Here is a 23,118-nt window from a genome sequence, read left to right as displayed (position 1 = left end):
AAGCTTCCTGAAGCTGCCAAACTGGCTCTGAACCGTAGCAGCAGCCCCAAAACGCTGCAAGCCTGGTCTAAGAGAAGAAAGCAACTGTGTTCCACAAACCTTTCAGTTCCCTTTCTGGTGGTACTTCCACTTCGGCACCTTCTCCCAGCCTGCTGCAAGAAGTTTACTGGGTTCCAGTAAGTAAAAACGTTCATCTCAAGTCCCAGTTCTCCCAAAAAGTGCACCCAACACCGTACGGACTCGTCCCCTGTAATTCTTTATTAGAATCATGGATGAATATATTTTAAATCAATCTAAAAAAATAATGAATCAAGGTACAGTACATGCATAAAATACAAAGTAATTTACAAACAGATCAAAATAGCATCTTCAGAACTAATACGAGGAGGAGAAATGAATTAAAAAAGAAAAAAAACCAAGTGACCGACTACAGCAATGCCTTCCGTGTGCCTTACACATCATGAGCACCGCAAGACAGAAAGGTTGGGTACGAAACGCAGCTGGCTGTCCCTACCCAGATTTGGATGTTCCCAGTGAGTCATATCAGGGTTTGAGAAACGTCCCCTACAATCAATTTACTTCCCTGTAATTGTATAAATAACTGCAGGCATTTATACAACAAGCAGTTCTTTTAACTAGTGTAGAATTGCAGTGCCTGTAGCCCCCAGATCTGGGTTCAACGACTGTTTGGGAGTGGCGTGTACCAAGCGATACAACAGAAGGCACCGTCCACGTGTCCTGAACAAGCAGATCGAACAATGATTTGTACTGAGCAACAGACCACGGAAGGAAGGCATCCTGTGAGAAAACTACTCCAGGTGGTTTTGTTCAAGAATATATCCCAAAAGACCGGAATAATTTAACAATATCGGATGGAACAGAACTGAAAACTAGGAACAGGTTGTGGAAGTTATTGATTCGTCAACTCAAGCATCTGACTGTATTAATATCCAAGGCATGGATTAATAAACGTGATATGTAAGACATGATAACACCCTTCAGGTCTGTGCACCACAAAAGAAAAATCCTCAAATCCTGACACCACCAGCACTGCGGAAGCCAACTCTGCACACAAACCTGCTGCAGGTTCCGGGGGCTGAGTGACCCCGCAGCGCTTCCACAGCTCCTGCTTCTGGGTTCTTCACCAGCGGCTCCACCGCACATCGCACCTCCTCGGCAGCAGCAACAAACCACAAAAGCTCGTTCACAGGTAGCAAGAACCCTGCTGCTTGGCTGCAACAAATTCTCTTTTCTCCCCCATAATACTCTATTAAAAGAAAATCCTTGACAATCTGAAGATGTAGCCAAAAACATTAACTTACATTAAAATTGCACTTCAGAGCCACAGGCATTTCATCAAGCTTTAGATGCAGTATGCAACACCTTAAGACAAGGAAAGATTATCCTGCCCAGAGATATTTTCCTAGTTAACCTGACAGTAATTGCTTAGCAAGGAGCAGAATAACATCGTCGAGTGCTCACTAAAGGTGTGTGTGCTCTGACTAGCGGGCATCGTGTAGGAGAGAGATCAGATCAGTTCCGAACAATTTACTGAACCAAAACCGACAAGTCGGCATTGGGAAAATACTGCAGCCACACAGAAGCAATAGATTTATAAACACTGAAATCAAAGTGTTCAAGACATGGAGAAATTCAGAAGGAATAAGCAGTAACTAAACACAAAAAAGTAACCACAAGAATTACAAATATATTTAAATCTTCAACCTGGGGAAATATACACAGCCTTTTAGGAAAGAAGGAACAATTCTATATATTCTGACAGCACTGCATCTTTGGTTTGTTTTCAGTGGTTGGAGGGACGTGAATGGGAACCACGTTGTTGCTTGGAGACATGTCATTTTCACGTCTGTCGGACATTTGCTTCTGGGAAACAATACGATAGATCTCTGGAAGACGAGAAAGAGCCAGTCATTACGCAGACACCAGCAATACGCCATCAGAAAGTTAAATCGGTGGGAAACTAGGCATAAAATATATAAAGATTTCCCATAGTTTTGGAAACGTACAGGTAATGCACAGAAACATGCACAAGAAGCTCAATTGTGATGCTTTCTATGTTCAGAAAAGAAAATAATTATATTTTTTCAAAAGAAATTATGTTTTAATGATTGTTTCAAGTGATAAGAATTAGTAAATGGACAGAATTCACCTTTTTTTTTTTTTTTCTGGGAATCAGAAGCTATGTACCCCATCAATTCCTCCTGATGGTTCCTAATGCTCTGCGGACAGCAGTCACATGTTTACTGTTGTATCCACAACCAACAACAGGATTAAAGAGAACCACTCAAAATTTCTCTTTCTAACAGGATTCCAAGGGCAATTTCTTCTCTCTCAGCCTCCCCGGCATGTACAGTAGCTTCTCTATCATCCAAGTGGTTTTAAATCGTCAAAAAAGGCCCAAAACGGGAGACCCAGACCCTTAAGCAGAACACAAACCCTTGACAAAATTTGCTGTGTTACTGTAGCTAAACTTCAAGACTACAGAGAAGAAATATGGACTCCAGATGAAGGAATTCCAGCATAAATCACAGAGCGTGGGTTAAACTCCTGCGCCTTTCCCCACATGCTGCCAAGTGGGGAACGCCTCACCAAAAGCCTGGGATTTGTTAGTTGCCGACGTGCTGTACATAAACTCAGAGTAGCTACAACAGCACTTACTTCAGCTGCACAGAAGAGTATGGTATGTGTAGCACTTCACCCCCAGAAAGGAAATAAAACACACCAAAAATAGAACATGGGGAACTTGACTTGCAAATTTGAGTTTTAAACCATAAAAGTTGAAAAAAAAAAAACAAAACAGGCATGCTAAGCCTCAGTTTAACAAAAGTTGGAAAGAGTTTCAGATTCAGCAAAAAGCCGGACTGAAATGACAACATGACAACTTCTACTTCGCACAACAGAAAAGCGCGTTGGCAACAAACCCAGCAGCGCTGCCGCCCCGGCTGGGCAGGACGAGGGTGTCCGCACTTCATTGCGGAGCAAAGCGGGGAAGAGTGCAGCTCACAGCCAACTCCAGCCAAACAAAGCAAAGGTCCAAGTGCTTTTCTCCAAAAGTCTCTTCTCAGCTGGATAATGACTGTCCAAACACACACCTTGCTTGACCCCAAACCAACACACGTGTTTTCCACCCATAAATTTGTCATTAGCAAGTAGCCCTTGTTCAGGATTTTAATGAGCTGCCGCTTAGCGCACACCCTGACATCATTTCAGTCCTGGAAATGGGGCAACCTTGCACAGAGAGGTCGTCTCTGCTGCCAAGGGCCGAGCACGCAGCCAAGTGCCCGCTCTTACAACATCAGGAAGAGATGGCCTTGAGGAGCTAAGAAGAAAACCTTGCCCTTGATGCAACAAGCCCGCACTGATTTAAGCTGCCAACGCAAACAGAGGCCGAGCGCCCCGCACATCCACGGGATCACTGGTAAAATAAAAATCTTGCACATAAATACTGTGCTGTATGTAAGGACTGGACAAGTAACATCAGTCTTTGCAAGTGGAACTTAAAAAAATGTGCCTGTTGGCCCCCCAAACTGACAGCTCAGACTGGAAGTGTTCAAAAAACTGGATTTTACACACACATTGTTACAGATCAAGTTACTAAGGCAACCAAGTGAGCTGCACATGTAAAAGGATTTTCCTATTTCACCCTTTCTCGAGTTCACTCTTCTTTCCAACAGTCTAACACATAAACATCTTCACAGGTTAAGTGAATCCCATACAACCAGATCTTTAAAGCCACCTGCAACCCCAGGTGGGAATTTGCAGAGGAGGATCAGCCTGGCCCTGTGTGTGTGTGTGTGCAGGAGAAGGCTCTCGCTACCATTGATACTGGAAACTCCCCAGTAACACCTTCAGCAGCAGCAATTCTCGCTTTTCCAAAGAACTTCCTGTACAAGTTCAGACTAGTCCCCAACATGAGCTGTCACACGCGTCCATCACCAAGCACGGACTGGAACAGGGTGCCCTCTGTGTAACACCCTCATCTTACAGCAAAGATGCTCAGTAAACAGCCCTGAAGCCTTAAAAACAATCTCAAGAGCACTGATTTCTCTACTGATGAAGGGTCTATCCCTTCTGACTCTGGGAGCACATTTCTGTGATCCCCAGCCTGCCCGGCAGTCCTGCAAGGACATTTACCAGCTGTGTTGCTTGGATCAACTTGCAGCAGCCCCAAGTCTGTTGCTCGCTGCCCTTTCTACCTCCTCTGCAGTGCAAAGCTTCGTGCAGCCACAGCATACTACCCTAGACTAAAGCCTAAACAGCTAAACCCAGCCTCTCCCTCGATCAGCTGCACCCTCTTCAACCACACATAGCTGGGCTGGTGTGAAAGGGGAGGTAGGAGCAGTTTAGATCTGCTCTGAGCAGGGCAAAATGCCCAGCAGCAAAGCCTACTCTGAAACTGGTCTGCACCAAGGAATGCCAGGCTAATGAAGACATGCACTTTTTAATGAAGACACCACAATTCATGCTCTGCTCAGTAACTGAATGAGACCTTATTAAGAACATAGTCAGCAGAATGCATCACTGCATAATTGGTAACTGCGCAAGACAGGCCTTGCACTGTAAGAAGGCTGGGAAAAAGTGACACTGCTCCCAGGAGGAGCTTGCCCAGTCCTTGTCTGCTCAGCCTGCTCTAGCGTTGCATTCATTTTCAGGTGTACAGAGCTAACAGAAGGGAAATCCCTCGATTTTTCAACATTAATGCTCTGTGCTGTTGTTTCCTTGGAGATGGAATTCCTTAGAGATGAAACCATGGCAGAATGCAGTGTGGGAACAGATACAGCGGAGAGCTGAGCAGAGAACAGAACCAGACTCCAGTTTACTTTAAGGATGCTTTATCCTGCTGTGAATGCTCAGAGTAGATAGGATTATAATACCAGTCTCTCCTATTTTCCAGACGATACAAAGCAGCTTTGTGTGCACGACAATCAGCCCTTGAAGTCTAGACATCTTGCAGATGAAGAATTTGGATAGTGACCATTGCTGTAAGCCACAGATGGAAAAGGTCCCCAAAACCTCATCCGGTATACAGAAAGAAAAAGCTTTCTCCCCTTTCTTCCACCTATAACAACAGCAGATCACATACTCACTTAGGCTGTGCTAACTATCAGGGTTATATATGCACTCATATTCCCCATGCCCAAAGCTGTCTATTCAAAAGGGCTTAAATCTGAGAATGTGGGTGTGGTGAGGCTTAACGCAGACCCTGCTACGCCTCCGAGGGAAGTTCTCTTACAAGGTTCCAATGCTGCCCCAAGCAGACCAGCTTCATTCAGGATGGAGAGGAAGGGAGCTTTGCTGTAGCCCCTGGTGGCAGCACCCTGCTCAGGAGAGATCTAAGCAGCTGTGTGAAAAGCACCGGGAAGAGCTTGGGATGTCTCCGTGATGCCGTTCCCAGTGCTGCAAATACTGGCAGAGCTGGTGCCGCAGCGTGCCCTGCCCCTTCTTCTGTCAGCCACCTCCGCTCGCAGCCTGGGGCAAAGCCCGGTGGCTTGAGCAGCTTTTTTCTTCAAAGGACAGCGAGCGTTCCACCTGCAGGCACTGTGCTTGATGGCAGCCTTGCCCTGTACAAACTATCTGCGATTCTGCAGGGTCACTCTGGAAACCACATTCCTCAGGTGACTGCTCCCCTCCTTCCTTCAAAGCAAATCATTAACAGAAAAAGCCACCTGTGAAGTGTTATCGAGAAGTTTACTGGCAGAACATTTGTCCTTAACATGCCAGTCACAGCCCAAATGGAGCCAACCTGCTGCTAATGCATTATTTACTTCATCTTTATCTCCCTGAAACAGGAGCTCCTGTCTGGAGCCAGCCACATGCCCACTAATCAGCACAAGTGTTTCTTCCAGCACAGTTGAACCAAACCCTCCTGGACAAGGATCCTGTCCACATACCCAAGAGCTTTTTACCCAAAATACTGTCACAGTGACATGCAGGGAACATTGACGTTTGTGGAAAAGCAACAGCCTCAACCATCTGTCAGAGTCCACCAAGGACAAGTTTTAATCGCTCATTCTCCCATTACAGACTGCTCTCCCCTACAGAAACACTAAACCAGAAAAAAAAAACCAAACATCCACAAATTAGAATACAAAATAACTTCTGGAATAAAAGGTGCTGTTGGAGGCACGGGAGGAGAGATAAAGAAATAGCCTTGCCTGTGCCCAAGAGGGGAACTGCTTCCCCATGGCAACAGCAGTGTATCTATCGGCTGGGTGTCACACAGCTCTGTGGAAATACAGCAGAGCCCAGGACACACAGGAAACTTTCCACCTCCTCATCCGTCACGGGTAGAGAACAGAACGGTCCAAGAGGAGCTGGGGACAGCCAGGTGACTGGTTTACCTTGGCTATGGCAGCCTGACAGTCACCTTGGGAGGAGATAAACAATGTCCGATTCATTTCTAGTTCTGTTTCATTAGTGCTGGTGCTGAAGGAGTATGAAAGTTAATCAACAAACCTTCATCTGAGAGCCCTGATTCCCACTGAAAACTGAAAGCACAGGCAGCAAGGCTGTTCTATACCACACACAGCACATTTACCCAGAATCTGACCTCAGAGTTCAGTCTGAGAGGGGCTACCAAGGACACATGCAGAAAGGAAGAAGTTTCAGGTTTTAGCAGTTACAAGTAAGCAATAAAAATGTCTTCTCCTGAAAAATCCATGCCCAAATTCACGAGCATTTTTGACAGGCTGCCTTTAGGTAGCTAGACAAAAGAGGAAATCCAGCAGGCATCCCAGATACCATCGCATGCAGCCACTCCTTAAGCCATCCACCCCCAGCAGTTAGTCATGTAGGGAGTAAATGTATAAGCTAACATAACTTCTCCCTTTTTTTTTTAATTTGTGCAATATTGAATTACAACCAAATGACTATGCTGAAGTTAAAAGGAAACCATGTGGTTCAGCTAAAGAGGAAACAAACTCGAGTTCTAGTCCAAGCTGACAAGCATCCCCACGCACTGTTTATTCACCTAACATGGACATGCTTTTTTGCTAGTATATGCACAGGAGCACTACTGCTTAGGAACCCACCGTAAAAAACACAACAGAAACAGAACCTACTGGAGACCTCTTATAACTAAGGATAAGACAAGAAACAAATGGACACAGGCACATGATACTCCAGCAGCTTAACAGCTCCACTGCTAGGGTGCTCATAAAGCATTTCAAATGACTCAAGAAATGCTACAGAATATACTTTCATTACAGTAAATAACTTCCTAGCTGATTCTCCACCTACATGTTGCAGTAAGGCTAACAAGTCCTTTTTGGTGTGTTTTTAAAAGAATGTCTAAATTAGCTGGCAAAGAGAAAAAAATATTCAAAACTAACTAGGCGCCAATGTCACAGCAATGAGATCTGATAAATGGAGACACAGAGTTCAGCAGCAGGGCTGCTGCTCACACCAAGCACATTGTGTAGCCCAGCACATGCTACACTGGCATGGAGGATTTTAAATTTGCAACCGGGAAACACGCTGGATACAGTCAGAAAAAAACAGATTCCTTGGCGCACTTAGAACTAAGAGACATCCCAGAACAGAGGAGTCCCTCAGGTGTCTCCAAACTAGAGATCTGGAAAGGCATTTGCCCAAGCTGGGAATGACAAAAGCACAAAATCCCCACGCAGCGCTGCTGTCCCACTGTGCCCTGGCTGCAGCTGGTGGGGTGGACAGCAATACAGGACAGCCAGTGATTTCCACGCCAACGTGTGAATTCCTAACCTATCCTTGTAAAGCACAGTTAAGCTCCCCCACGTAGCTGTAGTTGAATGTCTCAGACTCTCAACAAGTTTCACCTATCTAAAAACGGTTTAAACAAAAAGGAAGTACTTCATCCACATAGCATAAAAAATGCAGCACCCGCTGCTATCATGTGTTACAGAGGCTGTAAGTCCAGACAGGACTATTAAACGCAGTAATAGTGGCTGCCCTGCAGCTCAGGAGTCACTGTGGCTCAGACTGGCGATGTTGTTCAAAGGAACTCCACATTTTCATCCGTTTTCCCTTGGCAACTGCTATGGTCACCATTAGAGACAGAACCAACTAGACTGACTCCTCCTCTGAAAAACAACATCTCTTTTAACTTGATGTTTGCATGAGAGCAGTCTATCCTCTGGGCACTCCCTATACCCTATACAAATGGGAAACTGAAAAACTAGGCTGACTAGAAACCTGGCACACATCAAAGGGAACAAGGATTCATTCCTGAGTCCAAGGCTGGCCTTTCAACTGTCACACTTTAAAACTGGACTCCAAATCTTATGGCTCTGAAGAATTAATAAATATCAAAATTTTAAACACTTTGTAAGCAAAGAAATGCCTATTTGCATCATATCCGAGCAGCCTTCTGCCCTTCCCCCTTGAAACACAAAGCACTAGATGACTCACCTGTCAGAATAGTCTGGAAAGCTGCTTCCACATTTGTAGAGTCTAAAGCAGACGTCTCAATAAATGACAAACCATTTTTCTCTGTGTGGACAGAAATATTGTAATTAGAGGGGTACACCACATATCTGTTTCCCATCTAGAAGAGCTTCTGTACCAAATTATATTTGTGGTCCTCCTGATTAGACGCACGAGTAACAGGAAAAAGTATTAAAAGTTGTGGGTTTTTCCCCGTTATGTCATCTGAAAGCAACACCACCCAACACCACCACTAGAATTTACACTCATCCTCAAGCACAGGGGCAGTGCTGTGTTACTTTGAGGCACGTCTTCCTGCATGACTGAAAGTGAGAATTTGTTGCACTTTCCAGAATTGCGTGAGGAAGCTTCTTGGATTTTCTTTAACCTCATTGAGCTTCACCTCCCACCTGCTGGGATGTCACCGCAGATTATTTAGCAGGACTAGCCCTACTGGGGCATGACAATCCCTCACCTGCAGACGGGGATCCTCACTGACCATAAACTCTGCAAATGCAGCTACAGCAAAGTCTTAATGTAAGAAACCCAGGTACACTCCTGGATTAAAGAAATCTGGCCTAAAACAAGGTAAGATTTACAGAAACTAGAATTACTTTTCACAGATGTTAATTGCATAACAAGAGTCAGAAAGCTGGTTTAATGAAAGTCTGTTCAGCCATGGGCATCTGCATAGGGGTCTGGATCAGCTGGTACAAAGATAGCAATATACAGGTGCAAAACTACCACGATACAAGAAACACAAAGCCATAGGCACAGTTTCTGCGAGAAAAGCAATGCACAGGCAAGAGAATAAGTCTGGTTTAAAATCTTCAAGTGCCTCTAGCTGCTTCATGAAACCACATCAGTGTGCATGTTCTACAAGACCACCTTTTTGACTGAATTAAAGAGGCAACCACCAGTATGTGCCCCTGAGGAACATCACCAGCAGCACTCTTTTATCCCTCCTACCAGCACACTCGCATATCTTAGACCAAGGAGGCAGGTCGCTAAACAGCTAACGTTAAGAAATTAGTTGGAGTTCACCAACCTGCAAAAGCTCTGGCCTCATCTGTAGGGACTGCTCTCAGGTGGCGCAAGTCACTTTTGTTTCCCACGAGCATGATGACAATATTGCTGTCAGCATGGTCTCTCAGCTCCTTCAGCCATCGCTCTACATTCTCGTAAGTAAGGTGCTTAGCAATATCATACACCAATAATGCCCCTACAGCGCCGCGATAGTACCTGTGGGTGAAGAGACGTGTTAGAGAACGGCAAGAAACATTATTAAAAGTGACAAGTTACTGTGCAATAATGGGAAATAGCTATTACTAAGACAGCAATACAAGAAAAGACTCAGAAGCAGGCTAGGTGGGAGGTGAAGCACTGAAGTAGTGCATCCTGGCTGGGGTTACAGCACAGCATCACCGGAGCAGCCAGGACAGTTCAGAGTCCAGGGGGTAAGCAGAGAACCCTGCACCCCAAAAATGAAGCTCTGGAATCTGTGGGAGCTATTGTCACCTTCAACCTCTGATCCACTCCGGAGAAGTCTCCCCCACCCATCACCGTGGGTGCAATACGGGCACGGCCCATAGTGATAGACTTTAGAATGACTCACTGGATCATAAAAGCCGTCAACCTCATCTATTCCCTTTACAAAAGGCCACAGCTGCTCTCCTTTCAGGCCAGAGAAAGGCACAGTAACACATTCAAGAAGAAACAAGCTGTGTTCTCCCACCCCACAAGTACCTCCAGCTTCACTTAAATCCCGCTTTTGCCATGCCATTTTTTTCCGATTAAATAAGCAAGCAAAATAAGCAGTCTTTTCTTACTGCTGGTCTCAGGTTACCACTGATAACACCTCCATGAACACTGATATTACTTTATCAATCACTTGCATTGAAATACATCTCTCAAAGCTCTTGCATTCTAGGCTTGAAATGCCTCCAGTTACACATCAAGAGAGCACTGAAAGGCAAATCAGTTTGTGCAGGGACACACTATATCAAGTTTCTGAACTGAATAATATTTAATCTTCCTTCCCCCATAGGTTGTGGATACTACATGATAAAATAACAACACCCCCCGCTTGCAGTTTCTGAGGAATCAGAGGTGTTCAAAATTACCCTCCTCAGCAAAAGTCTCTCTTCAGCCACACAAGCTCTCACTTACGCTGATGTTATAGCTCGGTATCGCTCCTGCCCTGCTGTGTCCCATATCTGAGCCTTTATTGTCTTCCCGTCAACTTGAATGCTTCTTGTTGCAAACTCTACTCCAATGGTGCTTTTGCTTTCCAAGTTAAACTCATTGCGAGTGAAGCGAGACAGAAGGTTACTCTTGCCTACTCCAGAGTCTCCAATAAGTACAACTAAAAGACAAAAATGACATGAGAATCAGATTCCAGATGTAGATAATACATTGACAATCACCTGCAATAAACATTTATTTTCCAGAGTGAAACATTAAATAAAAGAATGGCAAAACCACCACCTCTGTCATGGGTTTACTGTCCAAATGTTGACATTTCTGGAGAACCAGAGCTGCCATGTTCACCAGCATTTTGAACAGACATTAGCCTTGGCTTTTACTTGTTACACTTCAGTCTCCTTTGCCCAACATGGGAGAACATTCGTCCTCCAGGAAGAATGTACATGGCTGTCACTGCAAAAGTCGGGGACAGTTTGGATTTCATCTCCTTGTAACAGCACTAGAACTAAAAAACCAAAAAACCCCACACCACACAACTGAAATCTGCTTCGCTGAAGAAGTCCAAAACACAGGGCAGGCAGCAGACCCTGCCTGTGTTTTATACTCTTCATACCTTTGCAGAAGAGTCAGAAAATGGAAGAAAAGAACCATCAAACCCCCAAAAAACACAAGACCACCATAACCCTGATGGCCAGTTTAAAATGTCAGCCTAGCCACAGCACTCTGCCCTTTGGCAGTCCACCACCGCTGTGGACACTCCCAGCCACTTTAGGCCAGAGCCTAAAACCGCTCTAAAATAATGCCAGGGTATCGCTGGGCCTCAGAATTAGAACCACCATCCACTCCCCCTTCCCCAGATCAGCCTGACTCAGCCCAGTGCCAAGCAAACTAATTGGAAGGATTCAGCTACGCTTGATGAGAGATGGACAGAAGGTCTAAAGTCCAGTTCCTGCAAGAAGAAAAGCATCACGAGGATTTGCTGCAATATCCTGTAATGCTGAGTTGAAAGGTGCAAGTTTAAGTGTAACTTAAAACTCACTCCCAAGGCCACTGGATGATACACATTCACACCCTTGAGCCACACCAATGGGAGCCTCTTGGGATGATCTTACACCCTCATAGTTCTGAATTGGAAACAGAAGGAAATGGAGGAAAAGAGGATGAGTAAGATCCTTGAGAAGAAAGGCTGATAACCTTTAAGTTTGGTGGTGAATCAAGGCCAATCCAAGCAAAAGAGTGTGTGCTCAGGTGACAAAAAAATGTTGTGGCTATGCATGTTCAGGGAAAAAAAACAAATATTTGTTCAGTAACATACATCATCAACAATTAAGACACTGCAACACAGTGCTAAAGATGCTGTATGGTACAACAGCGGAATGAGTCCAGCAAATGCACTTCAATCACATGAGAAACCCCCACCGAGTCTCAGTTGAGCAGCACAAACACTCCCATCTGCTGCTGCGCCACACAGCAGCCCTCTGGACACCATCTCCTATTTAAATAATGCAAAACAATTCTGACAAATGGGATTTTCTCTGACTGTAAGGGCAAAGAAGCGCCTTTTAAACACCCTCCATAAAATAAAAATTGCAGCAAATGCTGGTTTCAAGCATGGCCTTGTAGAGAATACTTCATCAAAATAAACATCTTTGCAGCTTCCTCTGCCAGCTGACTCAGCACACAGCCGGCCAAACTACACAAGTTGCATAAAGGAGAGAGTGGCTCTGTTAACCACTTCTGTTCACCAAGGTCACAAGCACAGGCAGGTGACAAGCACAGATGCTGAATGTGAACAGGATTCTGCTTTCCTAGGTGACAGGTCAGCACCATGCAGTGCCCTGAGACTGCTCAACAGCTTTGCTGGCACAGATGCTAAACCGTAACAAACTTAGTGCAGGGGACAGGGCACCTAATTGCATCATCACCACCTGGCAAACTGTCATAGCTCTCGTCTTTCATTGGCAAATAAGCTCTGCAGTGCTATTTTGGCAGGTTTAGGCCACAGTTCGAGATGACATCATATTTGTGTTCACTGGGATGTGTTACTAACAAGTTCCTAGGAGGCCAGAGTTGTCAACTCCCCTCACACACCTCGGTCCTGCACTCACCCTGTGTTAGCTTTGGCAGCGGCTAAAATCTCCTCTGAATAAGGAAAGCAATCTACACACATAATTTCCTTTTCTTAACAGGTTGCATCATACACCTATTAAGTATTCCCCTCAAACATTTTTGTCATTCAGTGCATATTTCAAAGCACAGCTTTAAATCATTTAATAGACTGATCATTTTCATTCTCCTGCCAGGTTTTTTCCTTACTTTGTCTGAATCCCATGATGCTTACGTTCGGAATGGTTTCCAGCACCAGATTAATATGTCCCAATTAAGAGGGGAAAATATTAGACTTTCTTCCTTGAAGTAAGCTATTTCCTCTACTTAATAAGGCCACTGCAGCTCCTCTTGAACACAGACACAAGAGCAGCTTGCGATGTCAGCAGGCGCCTGAGACTCCTCAGACTATCTGCATTTCTGCCAGTCTGAGCAAGTATCACTCTTTGAACACAATTACAAACTGAAACAGCTTTAACAGCCACTCATATTATTAATCTTAATGTTGCTTTTCTTATCAAAGACTTCATTTTGATATTTTATAGTACACAATGTTCCCATGTATCATATCCTTAGCACAGAAATACAGGAGTGACCCTGGATAGTTGAGTCCCATTCAAACTCTCTCAGACAGTTTCTGAGAAGGAAATGACATTATCTAGTACCATATTAAAGGTAATTGTTCCTGCGCACACACTTGAATTGGGCTTTTCTTCCAGAAACTCGCTCCTAATGGTTAGAAATTGCCTTCTAATTTTCAGAAGAAATTAGCAGTCAGCTGATGGTGGTGTTCATGCGCCAGCATTGTCCATTAGCTTATTAGTTTCTCCTCCCAGCGGTGTTTATGCTGGGGTATTTACAGAAAGCAACCACATCTTCTCTCAGCTTTTTTCTGCTAGCTAAGTATGCCAACCTCTCAAATGTTTCCTTATAATCAGACTGGCCATTTCCCCAAACATCTCCAATTTCTTTTCCACCCACTAGCAGGCAGGTCGTTCTTACTGGTTTACTGATGTGCCAGTTCAGTACTCGCAAGCATGTGCTTTAAATCAATGCATGTGAGTATCCAGCGCATCAAGCACCCCAAAGGTTTAAGATAAAAATTTGGTGGAGGAGGGGGGGAAGAGCATGAAGTCCAGGCTAGTGTATAAATTCCATTCTGTATTTCCAGTTTTATTTCTGTAGAAGACCAAACTAAGAATTCAATTCCCTGCATTGCACGAAAAGCAATTTAGAGAACTACATCGAGAAAGGATTATTATTTTTTCACCAACATTCCAGCTCACTCACCCTATTTTTATTTCTGTTAACGTCTAACATAAAGTATTTTCTGAAAATTTCAGCTATCTCACGAAATATGTTACTGACAACCTAACCAGACTGAAAATAGAAAGTCCAGCACGATGGGCTTGTATTGTCTACAGTAAAAGTTATCACACAAGTTGCATATTCCACTATTTAAAATAAGGACACCAGCACTAAGGGATTAGAATATCTCAAAACTCTTGTCTCTGCATCGAGCTCTGCTATTAAGAGGCATCTAGATGAGGAGCCTGGACACATCTAACACAGCAAAGGCAGAGGGCTTGCTGCTCCTGTAAAAATCAATAGGTCTCATGAAACCTCTTTTCACCACAAATTTCTCAAAATACTCAAGGAAAAAAATGTATTTTCTAAAACCCAAGCCAATAAGTTTGTTCGGTTTCAGAGCCTTTCCTCAATATCAAAGCAAAGAGTTAGAGAAATGAACATGATGCAAAGTAGGAAGCTGATGGCTGGAACCAGAGTTTTTCTAACAAGAAGGTGAATGTCACCACAAGTCAGGAACATGTTCAGAAATGAGAAGTTTGACCCCAAACCCAGAGTTCCTGATGGTCAAGGTGCAGACATAATCCTGTGAAGCTTTGTCCACAGAAAACATCTGCAAGTGCCATTGCTGTGATAAATACTCATCAGCTGCAACTACACTAATCAAAAAGAGTTAAAAGTTCCTGCATTTAAGCCAGGCTTAATTTATTAAGTAATAAAGTAATTTCCTTATGTCACCATTATATTTTCCTCCCATTAAAATTAGAGCAAGATTTCTACAAAATGGACTTCATAGGTCCTGCATTTCCTCAAGCGCGGTGCTGGGAACAACAGACACTGCTCCCAACTAAACCCCCAAAGTGTGGAAGAACACAAAGATGTGTAGCTGGACAAGAAGAGTGCACCAGAAATTATCTTTTTACAAGCTAGGCTTAGGCTCTAGTACATGCTGAAGTTTTGCAACAGCGTCGGGAGAGAGGTATTTTGTAACAGGTATTGAGATTCAATTGTCCAGCAGCACAGGTGGGCTCAGCTTACCCCCACCAGCAGAGTCAGCCAGATTTTGACATCCAGCTGCTATCAGTGGCTGACAGTACCAAACCAGAGGTCTCGCGTGGCAGTTTAGCTCAAGAGCAGCAAAAGACAGCTAGACTAGAAAATATCACCTAATTATTTCAACCCAAGCCAAACCCTGAACTTGGTCCCCCCAACCTACAGTGTCCCTTCAAGTTCATAAAACCAGGAGAGCCGGCTGAGGTAAGTGTCTGCACAGACCAACACCCAACCTGACTGTCATGAACTGATGTCTGGGAAACATTACGTGTGACAGAACAAACAGGATAATCTTTGTCCCAGCAAGCCCAGCATCTTCAAACAAACAGTATCTGCAGACTTGCCACTGTAATCGCCGCACTGAAACACCCTGATGGACATTTTTCTTCCTCTATAAATTTGTGCAGCCTTTCAAACCCATTTATAGTGTCTATGGCAATGCACGACTCCAGAATTTGCATATACATCTGTGGAACTTTCTGTCCTTCTGTTTTTGCCTGCTGCTCAATAAAAGCAGCATTGCAGATACTCAGAGAAATCATGACAAACAGTCGATGCTTTCTCTATTTGCCCTTATCACTCACTGGTTTAATTCTGGTAAAAGTTGTACATCACATCAGTACAAGGGATACGAATCCAGAAGGTCTCTTCTGATTGTGATATCCTTCTCCATCTTCTTAATTCTACTATATCGCTTTCAAAATGAGTATGCCTGTCCTGCCTACATTTCCCTTCAGGCCCCAAGGTGCTTATATCTCAGATTCAAACATCAGTTCAATGTCCCCCCTGAGTTCTCATTTCCTTTTCCAAGAGTTTTTACCTCCCTCTTCCCTTTTTTGATGAGTTTCTGGTAATGAGACATTAATTCCAGAGACTGATGCGCAATAATTTCAAGGTCATTCCAGAGCAGTGACAGCTTGTTGAGAAGCACCATCACCTTTGGAAGCTGCAAAAGTTTCCACAATTTGTATTACTCTGCATTTGTTATGTTATTCCAGCTGCCACATTAATCCCAGTTACATGACATCACATCAACTTCCTGCAGTCGACTCTGGCTTTACAAAACCCAGATTGCTCATCTGCGCAACACCATTTTCATACCATTTCCTACATTCCCAAGAGCTCCTATAAACTAGTCTAAACAGAAAAAGCTTTAGGAGGGGCAATCAATCAAACCAGCTTTGAACTTTTCTATATAACTTGATCCCAACTCAATTATTTCCCAATTATATAAGGAAGCAGGTCTAATAAAAGATACGACCTATCCCAACAAACGCTGCATCACAGGCTAAAACATTAATTATGAGTAAAGTGACAGAACTGCATGAACAAGTACAAGTAATGCAATGGGTTTGGTAACTTGTACACATGAAATACGTACAATAAGGTTGCTTAACACAATTAAACCAGTGGTCAATGCTGCAGGCTGAGCAGAGAGGCCATTCTTGGTACTTACCAATTTGATTTTAATAGCTGTACAGGCGACTGATCTATAGCTAGAGATAATACAACGTTCCACATGACAATTGGATAAAACGGGCAACAACAACAACAAAAAAAAAGGTAATTCCCCAAAGTTACTACAGGAACTTAAGGGTACAGAAAAAATAAAACCAGTGATGCTTTCCTTTACCCAAGTTTCGTGATGGGTCTCTCACCATCACAACCTAACAAGCAATACTCTAAACCCTAAACTAAAATTTACAATGCCACACTGCAACAAACAGCTATTTTTTACAATGCTTTGCTTGCTTTTGCAGCAACGGATTTAAAAAACTGGATCGTCAACTTGAAAGCATCGGCATTTCTGTACATGTTTCACAATACGCTTTATGAACCTTTACGGCAAACTGGTGTTTTACTCCGCAGGGAGTGAAAACTGAGTCCTTAACTGCAACATTTTAACCCAAATTCGTGCTTCGCGGATGACAGAGGGGCATCAGCCTTGGAACATAAGGGATTCCTGACCTTCTTTGCTTGGTGTGGGGTGAGTTGCCAGGACAGAATTTAACCCAAGATGCTGCTGCAGAGCTGACAGAGGGACACAGGGCCTAGAAAATAAGGGATTCCTGACCTTCTCTGTTTGGTACGGGATGAGGTGCCAGGACAGGACGAGAGCACTGCGTGTGAAACAGCCCTCACCAAGGGCTCAGAATACAGAATGCAGCAAATAACGCCACTTTATTAAATTAGCTGCATCATCTACCAACGCTGAGCATATAACTCAGTGACTTTACAGCCCCATTTAACAGCTGGAAAAGGAAACAGCCCTTATCAACCCCGGGCATCCGCACTGCCGACCTCTGTTCGCCGGCCCAGCCCGGGCCTGTTCCCGGAGCACAAACCCTGGACAAGACACAGGCCGGATCGCCGCAACCAAACCCGCCCAAATCTGGCACTTTGGGGCCTCCGTTCGCCGATCGAGCTCCAGAAACGGGCGAGTTTGGCGATACCCGGCCCGGCAAGGCCCACACGGGGTGCCCGGAGCGCCCCCCGCCCCGCAGCCGCCTGGGGGAGCCGGGACCCGCCTATGGGCCCGGCCCCTCTCCCCGGCCTCCCCTTCGCCTGCCGGGGTTGAGCGGCGGCGGAGCGCGGAGCGGTCGGCCTGGGGCGGGGGGGGGGTCGCGCCGTGAGGAGGCCGCTCCGCACCCCCCACCATAGCCGGGACCCCCTTCCCCCAGCGCGGGAACGTGACCCCTCCCGGTTCCCGTGGGGATGAGGCGGCGCGGCTGTTACCTTTGAAGAGATAATCGTACTCGTCGTCGCGGGTGCCCATGGTGGGAGCGCCGAGGTCTGGGAGCGGGAGCCGGGCCCCTCCCTGCAGCCGCCGCAGCGCTTCCGCCCTCCGCGCTCTGCCCGCCCACACGCAGGTGCTTCCGGGGGAGCACCGCCGTGACAAAAAAACTTCTTCCGGGTTAGAGCCGCCCGTGCTGCTCACCCCGTTTCGAAGGGACGGGGCCCGCAGCGGAGCGGGACGACGGTTCGGCCCGGCCCGGCTGAGGCCGCGCGGGCACGTCCCGTCACCCGCCCGGCGGCCGCGACGGCGGGAACAGGGCGGGCGGGGAAGCGACTAGTGCCGGCCGGGAAGGGAGTTGGACAGCGCGGTTCCATGGTGTAATGGTTAGCACTCTGGACTCTGAATCCAGCGATCCGAGTTCAAATCTCGGTGGAACCTAACTCTTTTCCTCTCCTCCTTTTATTTTTTTTTTGCTTTCCACACGACCTCCTCTGCCCAAATTAGCCCCCCCGGCCTCCTTCACACAAAAGTTCAACAGCCACACCTCACCTCTGCGCTCTGCACACCATCCCCCCACACCATGGGGGCCCCCGCCCAGGCGATGGCTCCTACTCCAGGGCTGCCCGCACCCCCTGCACTTCTGCGTGAAGCCCCCCAGGCCCGTCCTGTGAACCAAGCCAAGAGGGGCGAGCGAAGCCGATGGCGCTGGAGGTGGAGGTGTTGGAAATGTCAACGAGCTCTTCCAGCTCTTGAGGTGAAAGAGCCCACGGGCGCCCGCCAACCCACTTCTCCCTCCCCAGATTGGTTCCCCTCATCTGGCCCCGTGCCGTGGAGACACCAGCTTTGTCATCGGTTTCCCTCGGCGCAGGCTTGAGACCTGAATAGAAAAGGATAAAAATAGCACTTGTGTCCAGATGATTAAACCAAAGCCCTTAAAACTGCTCATTTTCCACCAGCAGCAGCAGTTCGTTTGTCGTCACCGCAGTCGGCGGCTGTGTTATCATTTCTGTGCGGGGAGCATGCCTCCCGGCATCGGCAGCGGCGCTGTGCATCAGTTACTGTCTGCTGGAAAGATAATGAGCCATTACGTGATCCTCTGCGTTTAAAAATAAACACTTCACACCGCCTCAGAGCTTCTGAGCAAAGAAAACAGCACTAATACAAAAGACATGCAACGTGTGACCGTGATGTGTCGCACCACGGTACGGCGCTGCTGCCAAAGACTCTCCGGGAGCCCACCAAGCATCCCTGGATGCCATTCTATATGTCCTGTGGGAATAATGTGACAGTTCCATAAGGACATTGTGAGGCCAGATCTCGCAGAAGCAAAAAGCACTCTGATAGTGTAACAGCAAGGTCCTGAGGAGTCAGCGGTGTCTTTGGATCCATCCTTTTTATCTCCAGAGGAACACAGAACGCCCAAAAAACCTTGAGGCTGAAAACACTCATCCTGCTCCTGCCAGCCTTCTCAGAGGTTATCCTAAAATCGATAATGGATACTTGTATGTGTGGAGGCTGGGGTTTCCTTCTGACATCCTATTTGCAGTTCTCCATTGAACTTCGTTGTTTAAAAGCTCTTCATTTTCACTTGACGTTTCTCAGGCCTAGTTTCATCCTCCAGAAATGCTATTAGTTCTGAAAAAAATAAAGATAACACAGATATAAGTATTTTTAGTTATCCTCCTGTAATAGCTGTTCTCCTTTTTGTGTTTCGGATTTTGTTTGTGAGCCTGGAAACACTCTTTATTTACATCTTTCCTATGCATGTTACTTCCTCTTGCACCTCATCTGGAACTGACTCATCCTACTCAAGACTTTAAGGCACAAAGTGAGGACAATGCCTTTTCTGGCTGAGCTAAAAATCACAATCCCTTTATTGCTGTGCCGCTATCACTTGTTGAGCTTAAGATATTATGAAGCAGAGGCATTTTTACCAACCATGCATTGTAACATAGAAGTTTCTGGAGATTGCCATGCATATGAGCAGCAGCAGAGGTTATTTCTAGCTAAGCCCATTTAAATGCTTTTAATCATCTATAATTGGGTTCATCGTGGTGTAGAGAAATGGAACAGCACAAAGGACTTTGCACCTAAACATGAGTGAACCAACAGCAGGGCATGAGGATAGCACTGGACTAGCAGGGAGCTCCAGAAATTAAAGTCTTATATTCTGTTTAGTCCTGGGTTAATTTTGTTTCTGTTCAGGCAAACCCCAGACGTGAATACGCAAACCCTCAGGAAATGTCACTGTCGGCATGGGCTGGTTTTGGCTGCTCTGCTCTTCTTTTGTGTCTCCTCCTAGCGTGTGCATCTGTGGTTATGGGATGGCCAGGGACACCTCCCGTATGTATGATACATGATCAAAAAAGCAGAAGCCAGGCCTGAAATAACAGAGGACTGTGTGCTCTGGAACTGACAGCTTTTAATGTGAGAATAGTCATTCAGCACTGGCATTTTTGCTGCATTAATTGCTATTAGTGTCATCCTTGCAGGAACACTAAATTAATTACAAAGCTTGAATTAGTGCGCTCTCATAATTCTTTGGTTGTTACTTCGACACAGCCATTTGCAGAGGGAGCACGTTCCAAGCAACTGGAGCAGAGACAGGGAGTGATACTCAGATGGCCCTTTGATGTCCAATTTAGTGAAGAAAAGAAGCCGAGGTCACACTCATAACTGCGTATTTATGATTCTGTTCTGGAAATTCATCGAGCAGCTGCCAAAAAAAGCCCCAGCTTTTGCTTCGGCAGCACCGTTAACGTGCAGATGTGTGTCAGGGCTATTGGCTCTGAGCTGCTCAGCATCAAGGTCTGCCCACGCCTGATTCTCACTTAATTATTCTACTTCCCTCCTGCCACTGACTCCTGAGACCCTAAGAGGAATCCTGGCCTAATAAAAAGGAAAATTTGCCACCAAATTTGATGGCTGTAGCATTCCCACAACAAGGTCTCTTTGCAGAATACACCAGTGGTATTTGACATGGAAACAGAAGAACATGAAGCAGGGATGGTCAGTATTTGCTGCTGGTCCCAGCTTTCCTGGCACTGAATTCCCCGTTCACACTTTCCAAAGCCCATAACTTTGCAAAGCTCAGGGAAAGATTTGGAATTGGAAATTGCAATAATTCAAAATTGCCCTTGAATGGTTGTTGACCCAAATTCCTGTTTCCCAGATGAAAGGAGTCACTGGATTCTCCAGGGCAGAAAGCAGGAAGGGCAAAAGTGAAGCCCCAGAACATACTCCGTTTTATTAGGGGAGAGATATTTCCTGAGGGGGAAATCCAATCAATACTTTGCAATTTCCTAACAATCCATGAATCATTGCAATTATGCAGAGGTAATTCAAGCTTTCCAATCCAGCTGCTAAATTAGAGAAAAGCTCACTCTTAGCATTCACTACCCCCAGCTTGACATGTCAGTCAGAAAAACAGAACAAAACAAAGCAACTTCAAATGTAAAATCCATCCACTGAAATACAAACAAAAAAAGTTATCTCTTTTAAAAACCCTTGATCAAATTAAAGGATCTACGATGTAGAACAAGTTTTATATTTCAAGTAATCCCATGACAAAGGCAGGAGTAAAGAAAATCCGTGGAGTCAATAGGAATTTTTCTGTTTATGACTCCCTTGAATTCCAGCATCTACTATGTCCTTTCTCCAGTTCTACAGCTTTAAGGAAAATAAATAAATAGATAAATAAATAAGAAGAAATTGACCAAATCAAAATTATTTTCTATAAGTCAGCCTTTTCTTTGCCAATCCTGGAGCTGGAGTAAAAAAATACCTGGGTCTGAATGGGGACCTATCCAAAATCAAACCTCACCCTGGTTTTGCTGTTCTCTAGGGATCTCTAGCACTGAAGGAGTGGGAAGGGAGCAACTCTAGAAAAATTAACCATCTTCTGGAGTCATTTTTTCACTAGTCCGATATTACGGTAAGCAGAGAGGAAGATTTTCAGCACACTTTGGGAGCGGGAATTGAATGTGAGAGACCCGATGATTTGGTGTTTCTTGTGATGACTGTCAAAATGACATCATCAGCTTCCTGCATCCATTCTGGACGCGACACAAATCTCCTTGTCTGTGTCTGCTGCCTCCAGAGACATATTAGCAAGATAATACTGGCAGCTCCATGATAACTGCTGGCCAAGATATAATGTCTGAGGCACAGTTCAAAATCTTCTTCCTCTTCATACACCCTGCCACAGGGTTTTACTTCCTATCTAGGGCCAAAATCTGCCTGATGTTGGTGTATTTAGTGGGAGTGTTGTAACCAGACAAAGACAATGTCAACAACAGCAGTGCAAGCATGGTCACACATCCCATTATCTTCCAATTTGGATTCAGAAGATCAGCCCCGGGGAATGGAGAAGGCAGTTTGATTTCAGTGGCCAGTTCATTCACTGCTGAACCAACGAACAGGGCTGGCTGGCTGTGCTCAGCATGGCGATGCTCGTCATGAAGCTCCACAATTATCCAGGGAGCCAGGCTGACACTATAAAACTTTGCTCATTAAGATCATTAGAGAACTGTCAGATGGAACAACTGGGATGGCTTTGATCCGGCAGAACACCCCTCCTCCTGTTCCCAGAGTTTGGGAAACATCCAGTTCCCTGTAATTATTTTTTTTCCAAGTCATTCAAATGATACTAGTTGGATTTTTATAGGTTGCAATAACTTCTTCAGACAAACTGGAGGCTGTAGCAGCTATAACAAGATTAATTTATTAAACAGAAACCCTGATATTTCAATGATTCCTCCGTAAATATGTTCATAGTTGGTTTTGCCAGGAAAATGACAAAATGTTGCTCAGAATCCCAAAGATATTCCCTGTAAATCCACTAGGTGTCCTACTGTTTTCAAGCAATTAGGCTGAAGGTTGGTTTGAGTGCTTTTCCCTAGTTCTGTCAGTGAAGAATTAGTTTTGAGTCTTTAGTGGAATTATGTCTGGGTTTGCAGGGTGGAGAAATGTGTATGTACGGTTTGTGCAACACAGCAGGACATCTGGCTCACAGTGGCAAATGCCACTAATGTCCCCCACAGAGACCGACTCAGGGTTAGAGGCTGGAAGAGAAAAACAAAAAGAATCTGCTTTCCTCTCTCGGGAATGCTAAACAAGATCCATCAGAGCCAAATCCTCTTCTCGGTCAACCTGGGGCAGCTATTTATAGGACTGCTAAAGTGAGCCCAATGCTGACCTCAAAGGTGGTGGCAACACGCATTAACCTTCATCAGGCTGCGATTTTGACATTCCTGGTCCCTGTTCCAGTTCCTGATGAGTGTCCC

At 45.2% G+C, this 23,118-nt stretch overlaps 1 protein-coding gene and 1 non-coding gene across 2 annotated transcripts; one reads left to right on the top strand and one right to left on the bottom strand.

The window, feature by feature from the left end:
- Positions 1 to 237: 237 nt before the first annotated feature.
- On the bottom strand, positions 238 to 18,060 carry RAB11A (RAB11A, member RAS oncogene family). Its single transcript, XM_065075978.1, has 5 exons — positions 17,833 to 18,060; positions 10,594 to 10,789; positions 9,473 to 9,666; positions 8,410 to 8,490; positions 238 to 1,907 (listed from the first exon to the last, which is right to left on the bottom strand). Exons 1-5 carry the CDS (start codon positions 17,870 to 17,872, stop codon positions 1,768 to 1,770), a joined length of 651 nt encoding a protein of 216 aa, XP_064932050.1. The 5' UTR covers positions 17,873 to 18,060; the 3' UTR covers positions 238 to 1,767.
- Positions 18,061 to 18,199: 139 nt separating this feature from the next.
- Positions 18,200 to 18,271, top strand: TRNAQ-CUG (transfer RNA glutamine (anticodon CUG)). The gene has a single exon. It is a non-coding gene; the product is annotated as a tRNA-Gln (tRNA).
- Positions 18,272 to 23,118: the final 4,847 nt, after the last annotated feature.

This window comes from Columba livia, chromosome 11, assembly GCF_036013475.1.
Source record: "Columba livia isolate bColLiv1 breed racing homer chromosome 11, bColLiv1.pat.W.v2, whole genome shotgun sequence".
In the NCBI taxonomy this organism is placed as follows: Eukaryota; Metazoa; Chordata; class Aves; order Columbiformes; family Columbidae; genus Columba; species Columba livia.
Note: the sequence above shows the minus strand (reverse complement) of the source record. Positions and strands in the feature narration are given on the sequence as shown.

Coding starts and splice junctions, on each gene's coding strand:
- RAB11A (XM_065075978.1), bottom strand. CDS start 17,872: ATGGGCACCCGCGACGACGAGTACGATTATCTCTTCAAAG. Junction 9,667..10,593: donor TACCGAGCTATAACATCAGC/GTAAGTGAGAGC, acceptor CTTCACCCACAG/GTACTATCGCGGCGCTGTAG. Junction 1,908..8,409: donor TTTCCAGACTATTCTGACAG/GTGAGTCATCTA, acceptor CTCGTCTTCCAG/AGATCTATCGTATTGTTTCC.